The sequence below is a fragment of the Gadus morhua genome, chromosome 22 (assembly GCF_902167405.1).
Source record: "Gadus morhua chromosome 22, gadMor3.0, whole genome shotgun sequence".
Lineage (NCBI taxonomy): Eukaryota > Metazoa > Chordata > Actinopteri > Gadiformes > Gadidae > Gadus > Gadus morhua.
The window spans coordinates 17,103,362-17,113,361 of record NC_044069.1 but is presented as its reverse complement, the minus strand read 5'-3'; the positions used below and the strand labels follow the sequence as shown (position 1 = coordinate 17,113,361).

Genomic DNA, 10,000 nt, shown 5'->3' with positions numbered 1-10,000 from the left:
ATCAGAGCACGTTAGAGTTAACAGAGGCAGAGCACCAAAACATCACACACTCTGTCACCCCCTATCGACTTTCAATCTAAGGCTTCGGTTAATGAATGAGCGATCGCATGTAACATCAGCTTCACATCCGAGTGACACGATCACACCGGACGGGTTGGTGTGCTCCATCCGATTGTGGGATCATTTGGGTCATTTGTGTATTGTAAATTGCTTTGTTTAAACAGGTTAGTCCTTTAATGTAATGCAGCCATCATCGATAACAAAATTTCATTTGGTTTAAATTTTTTGCAATTGCCTCTCTTGTAAAAGCTTTTATTGGCATTTTTCTTACATTCCAGTTTGACATTTGAAATGATATTGGAAAATTAAACCAACTTCCTCAGAGATATGAAGTCAAAGAATTGCTGACATTAATGGGACTTCTGTTGCTATTATTACTTTTACTATCAACGCCCAAAAAGAAATAGCGCCCATCTGAATATAAAACATCCAAATTGTTCTGAAAGTACTAAAAGAGCCCCAAGATGAATCCGCAACGCAGAACAATCTTTCCTTGAATCTGCTGATTACAGCGTCTGCCTCCATGTCTCGAACTCTTTTCCAGACTGTCTATTTCATTTTCATTTCTTTTTTTCTTCGCTTCTCTGGCTGTCACACAAAAAAAAAAAAATCGATCCTGTTTTTCTTCTTTTTCTTTTACAGTCCTACTCGTCTCTGTCTCGCTCACCCAGCCTGGAGAACCACATTATGGCAGACAATGAGGTAGGTGTCTGCTAAACTCAACAGTGTTCTCTCCGACTGTCTCCCCCAGTCTCTTCATGGCAGCTGAATTGCATTGCGGGGACAAATCATCTGCCATTGCGGAAGATTTTCTGCTGAAAATGTTTTAGTGTGTGAATTGGGGGAGATGAGCTTACACCTTAGTCCTAACAAAAGACAGGCGGGCAAAGAATTAACACAAGAGAAATTCTACGTCTGAGAACCAATTCTGAGATAATTATGTTGAGCTTGACAGCACATTAATATTAAAGATAGATGCGTGATGAAGCTTGGTATGAAATAGTTGGTATAAAAGTGTTTACATTTAGTCATTTTGTATCCAAATTGTTTTACACGTGAGAACAATCAAAGTACAGGCCTACGTACTAAAAGCAGCCAGAACAGTTTCTAAAAGAAAACAACCGCACAGGCTAGCAAAGGCTCAAGGAATCAGAGGATGAGGTGAGCAGTATTATTACACAGGTCCCTAACGCGTCCCCGTCCCCCCCTCTCCTCCAGTCTGCAGTGTACTCTATGGTGGACAAGTCTAACTGCGTGGGTGGCCCGGAGACCGGGGAAGACCGGGAGCACGACTACACCAGCATCGCCGAGATGAACGGCATGGTCCCAGCCTCGTCATCCAGCGACCTCTACGCCACCGTGAGAGACATTTACGCCCAGCCGGAGAGCCCCCAGCGCGGGGCGGAGGGGGAGGAGGGCGACCCCGCCGGCGCCGAGTCCACGGAGCCCTGCTACGAGACCATCCGGACCCCCAAGGCCGTGCCCGACCCGGAGGAGGGTGGGCCCGGCCTGGCCGCGTCGCCGGGGGCCATGGAGGGATCAGATGGCGTCAGGGTGGAGCCCGACTACGAGTGCCTCGGGGAGATGGGCGCGGAAACCTCGCGTCTCTGACTTCCTGTCTGTACAGGAAACGCCAGTTTGGATCCTTGTGGGTTATAGGTCAAGATCAGTGGACTTCGCCAAAAGACTTGAGTGTCGTCTCCTCTCCCAGTTTGACATCCCGTGTTATTTTTATTTTTTTAGTCAGTACTTATGTGTTTTCTTTCAACTGCTTCGGTACGCTTAACGGATACATATCTGGCCCTTTGAATTCTCTCATCAATCAGGGCGAATTGGTACTTTTGATAACCTTCAACATAGTAGTGGCACAGTAATTGGGCATTCACTATATACAGGTGGGCACTTTTTAAATGATTTGGTTCAACACATTTAACCTCTGTTGACAACATACACATGATTAACTTAAGTCTTCAAAAAGAGATCCTCAGTGTAGAGCGTTGTACGGAAAAAGCGAGATATAATGACAGACTAGAATAGTCGAAATTCTAGTGTGGCATTAGTAAAAAAAACGTATAAACATTGAAGCAGCAACTCCATTGTTAGTTGAGGCTAAGCTCTACCAGAGAACTCAATGCCATACTATTCCTGTTAACATGCACTTATGAAGGATATATATTTGCAGTTTGAATAGGGCAGCTGCAAACTAGTAACTAGTGTCTGCGTTGATTTTTAAGAGGAGACAGCTTCAGTTCAGATGTATTTCTCTTGAGCAGTCGGGGTGCCGTGTTGCCTGGCTTTTCCTCTGTCTGAGTGACAGCTCCCACTGGTAGTGTTTTTCACCTTGATAACAGCCACCAATTGGCTACTTGGCACGCTAACTGGGTACAGCATGCTAAGGTCTCAGCCAATCACAGCTCGGTTCTTTCTTCAACCGGGACCAACGATGTCAGTATAGACGGATATCCCTGGTGACTGTTGGTGAGCATTTAAAGAGGTTCTACTATAAGAGATGGGAAGTCTGTGCTTCTACTTGCCACCCCAACTTGCAGCCATGCAAGACTTTCGAAAATACTACAAAGAAAACAATAATCTGAGAAATGTTGAAACCTAAATCAATAGTTCATTTGTACACATTGTATTGCTCATGCATATCATTTGTAGAGCTTTTTTTTTCTCATGGTATATTTTTTAAGAGATTCATATTTATTTTAAAGTGCTTTGTGTCATGTGATTGTTTGGTGTGCTTATGTGGTACATCTGTGAGAGGAAGTAAATCAGTTCTAGTAGGAATTAGGATGTGACCTAAGAATAGTCTGTTCGCAAAGGCAATGACAGATGGCACGGTACAGATCTCTGCAACTTAAAAAAAATATAGTTTGAAAGGAAACAGTCTTGGTGTAACTATGGTTACATAATGTCATCTATTGTAAACATGTTTTTTTGGTTTCAAAATATTGGGACTAGTGTCCAAAGAATAAGAAAAAAGTTAAACTGCAATCTGGTATGGATGTATGCTACGCATTATTTGATTGTTTTTACTATGGAAATCTTTGGCCGTTTGCTAAGCCTCATGTAGATGTGTTCAGTATTTAATCCAATTGGCAGATCTTTTGCTTATTGGTTGACTCTAATGGTACTGCATTCGTATGACGCTTCTTAGGGACCTCCTGTTGATAATCTTCTATCATTGTTGTACAATTTGAATCTCCATTGCCTTACTAGCACTCTGAAAAAAGAACAAAATATCGACAGTTTGTACTGATGATATGCCATGCATTGTCATTTTACTCGCTATGAATTTGATGTATGCTTTTACCTATAATGTACGATGTCCATAGTGGTTGAATATGATTTTCTAAGTTAGCACTGATGTATGTCTGTAATGTTGTTTTAAGGGAAATATACAAAAAAACTGTTGTTAATTGGTTTATCTATCTATACCTTTGTATTGTGCTGAAAAGTATTTTCCAATCAGTTGTTAAAACAAAAAATGGTACCTTGATTCGGTACCTGCATCGGTAACACACAGTTGACTTACGGTACTTTATTTAAAAGCTGTAGAATTTATGTCTGTGTGTTGTTTGATGTTTATTTACAAAATGGCCGCAGGCTCATTGTTGTCGCTTACAGTAGAATCCATCTGTAGCAGGAGAGAGAGGGGAGCGATGAAACCATGAAACTCCTTCAAATCTCTCTCTCCACCCTTATAGGAATATGGTATTGTTGTATCAAGGCTACAGTTTTGTTTGGTTCATCGGAGAAGCGTGTGCTTGTACGCACAACATCCAACTACAATCAAAGCCCTGTATGACTGCTACCGTCTTAACTACATGGAATCAGACATTTTCTATGTTTTCTTTGTAAACGTCCAATGTTCCACTTTTCCATGTATGTACGTGTCAAAGTAAGGAGGACCTTATCGCATACGAGCAGCACGCCATGGAGCCTCGCTACCGTCCCCGTCCCTCATAAAAGAGGAAACACATGGCAGTTTAATACATTAGTCCTTCATCTGGCTGCTGTAAAGGGCAGCTCAGTGCGTGATAACGCTCCACACAGCGCTGGTGGTGCTTGCTATAAATCCATAGGGCGAACGTTTTTTAGTGCCAAATCTAACCAGGACATCTCTCTGTCACACACACACACACACGCGCACACATGCACACACACACACACACACACACACACACAAACACACATTAGCTGCTTAAATGGTGGTGCAGTCTTCAAAACAAGCTGAAGAGATGCTCCCTTGCTCTCCCCCTCCAAACAAACACACATGTGCGCACACACCCAAAACAAACGCTTTTGAGTGGAGATGCTCCCACATGCACGCACACACACACACACACACACACACACACACACACAACACGACACCACACCACACCACACCACACACACACACACACACACACACACACACACACACACACACACACACACACACACACACATACATCCAGGACTAGCAACGTGCTCTCTAATGTTGCCCCTACTCACTGCAACAGGCTAACCTTGTTATGACAGCTATTGCCTCTGTGTTAGCCCCGCCCCCTTGCTGCTTCCTCTGTCGGCATGTATATATTCCATGGCATCAATTATTCTATTAAACATACATAAAGTGACCTTTGACGTCTCTGTTTTTCGTGTTATGTATTATGGAAGTGGTTTGAGTGGGGGTGGGGGGGTTGTAAATAAATGCTATTTGAATATTGTCCGGGGACAGCGTGTTGAAGTTGTTGGGTCTGTAGCCTGACCGGGGGGTAGCCCCGTGCGGCAGCACTATGCCAGTAGAGCGGTGATGTATGCATGGATCCCTGCCTGGTAATTGGGATTCATCGTAATGATACGTTAGTGGCCTGCACAGCCGGTATATGAAGAAGAGTAATGATATGGCTGGAGGTAACTACATCTAATGATGAGATGGAATCATTTGAAGCAGAATTAACCTTTGTTACCTTCTAATGCTCTTTAACGTGCTGCGCCGGGAACAATGGAAACATAGGTGTTTACTATATTCCATAATTCAACGTCAAATGTTACAACGGTTATATGGCATCCATAATGTCAACAATGGGATTGAATTTAAAACTTTGATTAATTAATGTGAGGAGCAAAGAGCACATCAATAGTCTAATAATACAATTTAAAGGCTGCATATTATAGACTGATCTGATTCGAGAGATTAAAGAAATGGAAATCGATAGTTTCAAATCCTTGCAATAACTGTAATTAGATTTAAAGATTAAAATGCAATTCCTTAAGACAGCATTAATTCATCAAAACCTATAGGATTAGGCTTTACTTAACGTGTGTGTGTGTGTGTGTGTGTGTGTGTGTGTGTGTGTGTGTGTGTGTGTGTGTGTGTGTGTGTGTGTGTGTGTGTGTGTGCGTGCGCGCGTGTGTAACTGAGTGTGTGTTTGACATTTTGATCATTCGAAAGGATTTTTTAAGACCTAATACAAAAATGTATGAGAATGTGATCATAGTTTGAAATACTGTACAGTTTTTCCTTTCTTTTTCCCGTCTTTCCCTGAGCCTCCTAGTTACCTCTCCAAGCTTGCGTCATTGTTTTGAATGGAGCATCCTCCCGGCTTTCTTAACCTTCTGTAGGAGAGAAAACTGACACAGAAAGGGGAGCGTAGGCTCGTGGAGGCGTGTGCTTTTGTAGCCAATCAGATGGCGTCGGCACCCAGACTGCACATGTTTACAGGCAGCATTCCGCCGGTAGAGACACAGAGCCCTAGAAGCCGCACACGGACAGGATTCCAGCAAAACTGGATCCGGATTTCCTAATCGGCGCATTTTCGGTTCTTCTATCATCCACGCAAGGAAAATGATGTAAATTGTATCACAAATATCGTTTATTTACCGACTGTGACACACCAGAAAAGCGTCAGTATCTTATTTTTGCGTAGAATATATCATTTTTCAGTAATCGTGTACAAATGTCATTGTCGTTCCATGAAAAACAAGTTTTCCGTGTTTCCCCTGCAGCTCGCTGGCTCGGAAGGAGCAGGGGGAAAACAAACACGTCGAAGGGAGAAAGATTGGTAGCCGGTGAGATGTGAAGATTGTCAGCCGCGATTATCATTGTATTCGTGTGAGTGTTTGTTCTGAACGTTGTTTTTTTAAACTTGGAGCCGTCGTGTGTCGCCGGCCGGCTGTGTTCACCGTGCGGGTTCTGCTCCTCGAGTATGTGGTCGCTTCCTAACGGTTCGTCAGTGTTACCGGAGCGCCCGGTCCTCCCGCTGCGGGTTGCTGTTTTTCTCGACACTGTTGATCAACTATAAATCGACGGCCGTCCGTACAGCATCGAGCGGGTTTTCCCCCCACCTTTTGTGCATTTTGCATTGAATAGATTTCCGCAATGCATACGCGGCGTCTGGTGAAGCGGTCGATCCTCGGCAGTCGCGTTTATGCGCCGAGTCCTACGGGGGACGGGGCGCCGGTGACAGGAGTGGTCCAGGCTGTCAAGCAGGAAAACAGCGACGTCTCCTCCACCACCTCCACCACAGCACCGCGGCGCAACGTATACACCGTGCTCCTGCAGGACGGCAGCCTCAAGGAGTTCTCCGAAGAGGAGATTGCCTCGGGGGCCAACAACCAAACGCCGGCCAGAGGACCGCTGAAGCCGAGTTTGAAGGTGTGTTTAGTGTGTAGTGTTTTGTGTGTGTTTTATTTATTTATATATATATATATATATATATATATATATATATATATATATATATATATATATATATATATATATGTGTGTGTGTGTGTGTGTGTGTGTGTGTGTGTGTGTGTGTGTGTGTGTGTGTGTGTGTGTGTGTCCTGCATGAGGAGCGCCTGCAGGACTGTGTTTTTGTTGTGCGGTGTTTTGCAGCGTTTAACCGCTTCACGCAAGGAGCGCTTTTTTCTCTTCCGCTGCGACTTGCATTGATGGCAATTTTTATCCACCATGACAATAAAATGCCGATTCCGCTTGCAGTTTTCTCTGCAACAATGGGCTGTCAGGTTATATTCGTGGCATCAGATATTAGGACAAAGGGCTTCGCTCTGATTCATTTGATAGCCTGCTGCCTGCGCAATGTTTATGTGAACTAGTGGGTGGGAATGGCCAACAACAAACACGGCCTGACTGCAGCGTTTTTGCACCGATACGCATATCTGTTTTCAATTAAATGATAAATATATGACACTGAAAGACATAATAAATGAATTGGAAGATGATGGCATTTTAATTAAATCGGAATATATTCCAGTTAGAAACCATTGATAAGCATAGGTCTAAATGTCTGCTATCATATTTCTTGATGGTTGTCACGTGATTTGTATCCATTTGAATGACATGATGTAATTTTAATCAAGAGTACTAGTACAAAATATCTAGCCAGCAAGTAGCTGTTTTTATGCATTGAAGAATGACAGCTGGACCATGTATCAATGTTAATATATTCAGGTATGCAGGTGCATGATGTAATCCTGCATGGTTTGATGGTAATGCAAAACTATAGTGAAATATTTTATGACATATAGCTTTTCATAACATTATTCTGCAACATGGTTTTGGCTACAAGGACATGTTTTTTTCTGTACACTCGTAAGTTTTTGTAATAAGGACAACGAATTAAAAGAAGCTGTCTGTGGCTTTTATTGAATTGCAGTTCAAAGGTCGCAGAAATATCAATAAATGAAGAACAGCAATTACACCATACCAACACATCAGCACAAAATCAACCAAACAACAACACAAAATAGTAGTTTGTCTTTTTGAATTGTGTTGTACATGTGAGCCTAGAATGTTATGCTGAATTCAACTAATCCATTGGCTAATGTTACTATTGTCGGTGTACTGTACGCCTGTTTAATACAGATTTACATCAACACAAGACCGGTCACAATCTCATGGAGATTCAATTGATAAAGAATGACAACTGTGTGTGTGTGTGTGTGTGTGTGTGTGTGTGTGTGTGTGTGTGTGTGTGTGTGTGTGTGTGTGTGTGTGTGTGTGTGTGTGTGTGTGTGTGTGTGTGTGTGCGCAAGGGGATTTTTAAAGGTGCGGGTTGGATCATTAGCTTTCTGCTAAAACCAAAAGAAAGCTTTGCATTGATACAGGGAGAGCATGTGGAAAGTCTGTGTGCGGTCGGGATCGGGTCGGGTCGGGTTTGTGTTTTAGTAGTGGTGTGTAGCCCAATGTGGTGTGTAGGTGTGTACCCCCTTTTGGTGGATCATTAAATTAGCATGCTACTCTTACCGAAAGAAGGCTTTGTATTGATACAGGCATAATGAGAGCATGTGGAAAGTCTGTGTGCAGTCAGGAGTGTATGGGGTCGGGTTTGGGTTAGTAGGGGTGTGTAGCCCACTTCAGCAGCTGCTGTACGCACCCCCCCCCCCCCCCCCCCCCCCCCTCATCCAGTTCAGTTACAACAAAGCGGTTGGCAACAGGGTGGCGGGGGGGGCTATAGTCTAAAGAATAAATAGGGAGGGCAGCATGCCAAGGAAGCAAAATGACTACCCCGTGTTTAGGAGAGGGGTGGGGATGGATAGAGTGCCACTTGTTGACTTGCTGGCTGCCTGCTTTTGTGTGTGTGTGTGTGTGCGTGTGCGCGTACGTGCATGTGTGAGGGCTGTCACAGAGATTTCCCCCCTGGTAACCAAGGCACATGCCTTTTTCTCGTGTTTGCCGGCGGTTTTGTCACGCCTGCCATTGTTGTTGTTGTGGTTGTTTTTGATTTGGCGATTGGTTTGGCGGCGTGGTCAGCGGGGACAGCTGGTGGGCGCCGGGGGTTACGCTACACCACCACGCAGGATAACATGCTGCTTGGGCTCCTTATCGGTCGGCTAGGAGACATAAGCATCAGATGATTGGTGCGTGTTTGATTTGTGAGTCGGGGCGTTGGCTTGCATGTGTGTATGTCCCGCATTGTGGGAAAGGCATGTTATGGACGCTGAGTGACTGGGTCAGTGCCCAATACATGCACTCACTGACCATGGGTCAAACTCTGTTGTCTGGTTCACAACCACCCTAGAGAAGGACCGAGAGGATGGATGTTCAGGTGGACCGGGTCTAAAAGGCTGCCAAGAAGCAATTGAATCACGTCTCTAAATCCAATCTGCCTCCTAGTGATCGTATTTGACCATGCATGTGACCAGATAGTCATGTATCGCAAAACACATTTCTCAAAAATGAATAGGGATGTGTGCTCTGTTATGGAAACCACCAAACCGCTCTGCCCAACACACATCATAACAACACAGGCCCTGGGTTTGACTTTTTAATGTTTTAATAATGGAGGTCTGTAGGCCAGCTGGGCTCAACTATATTTCTGTCCAGTATTTTAGGATGACTTAAAATGTGCCTTTCGCCTATAGGTTTTTGCTGTTGTGTGAGTTTAGGTGTTGGAAACATTATGAATTGGTTGTATTTGGTGGTTCAAATGTTAAGCAGGGAAGTGAAAAGATGGGCAGATTATTCTAAAATGTGTAAGACTCACAACCAGTGTCAGTTGAAATGCTATTGCAACCGTTAGATTACGCTAACTCACATCACCCTAACAAAGGCACCTAGCAATATAAAGGTACACAGGGTAAGATACACTCAGGTCTCTAGTTCGGTAATAACAATCCTAACCTTACCTTACTGACTTCACTGTTTTTAAACTGAACTGAGACCAGGCACAGGCAGTGTGTGTGTTTGGGTGTGTGTTAGCCTACCTTTTGTTTCGTCATTCCTTTGTATTTTAGTATGGATTTCCAAGGTAGATTCACCATTTTTGTTTGAACTCTCTGTCTTGGAGCCTTATCGATTGGCCACAGAACACTTGGGTTTTGTGTCTGGAGACAGTTTTTCAGGTCTTTAGGCACCATTTGGGCTCGAGGACCTGAGGCAGTGTTCAAGGGTTTGGTTTGAATCGATGGCACTGCGCTAGTTGAATTGTGCTATGAGGGG

The 10,000-nt window shown here is 43.9% G+C and overlaps 2 protein-coding genes across 6 annotated transcripts in view; both read left to right on the top strand.

Annotated features, from left to right (window-relative positions):
- Positions 1-4,688, top strand: part of pag1 (phosphoprotein membrane anchor with glycosphingolipid microdomains 1) — a 40,274-nt gene extending 35,586 nt beyond the window's left edge. For all 3 annotated transcript variants that reach the window (XM_030346554.1, XM_030346553.1, XM_030346555.1), the window contains 2 exons: positions 703-762; positions 1,279-4,688. In XM_030346554.1, coding sequence (XP_030202414.1) covers positions 703-762; positions 1,279-1,671 — 453 coding nt within the window. In that variant the 3' untranslated portion in view covers positions 1,672-4,688. The remainder of the gene's footprint in view (positions 1-702; positions 763-1,278) is intronic.
- A 1,113-nt stretch (positions 4,689-5,801) lies between these two features.
- The window catches only part of znf704 (zinc finger protein 704), a 48,465-nt gene continuing 44,266 nt past the window's right edge, over positions 5,802-10,000 (top strand). Inside the window, exons 1-2 of one of the 3 annotated variants that reach the window (XM_030346901.1) lie at positions 5,804-5,958; positions 6,061-6,709. In XM_030346901.1, the coding sequence (XP_030202761.1) occupies positions 6,434-6,709 (276 nt within the window). In that variant the 5' untranslated portion in view covers positions 5,804-5,958; positions 6,061-6,433. Of the gene's footprint in view, positions 6,710-10,000 lie in introns of all 3 variants that reach the window. The other 2 variants (XM_030346903.1, XM_030346900.1) reach the window with 2 other exon arrangements.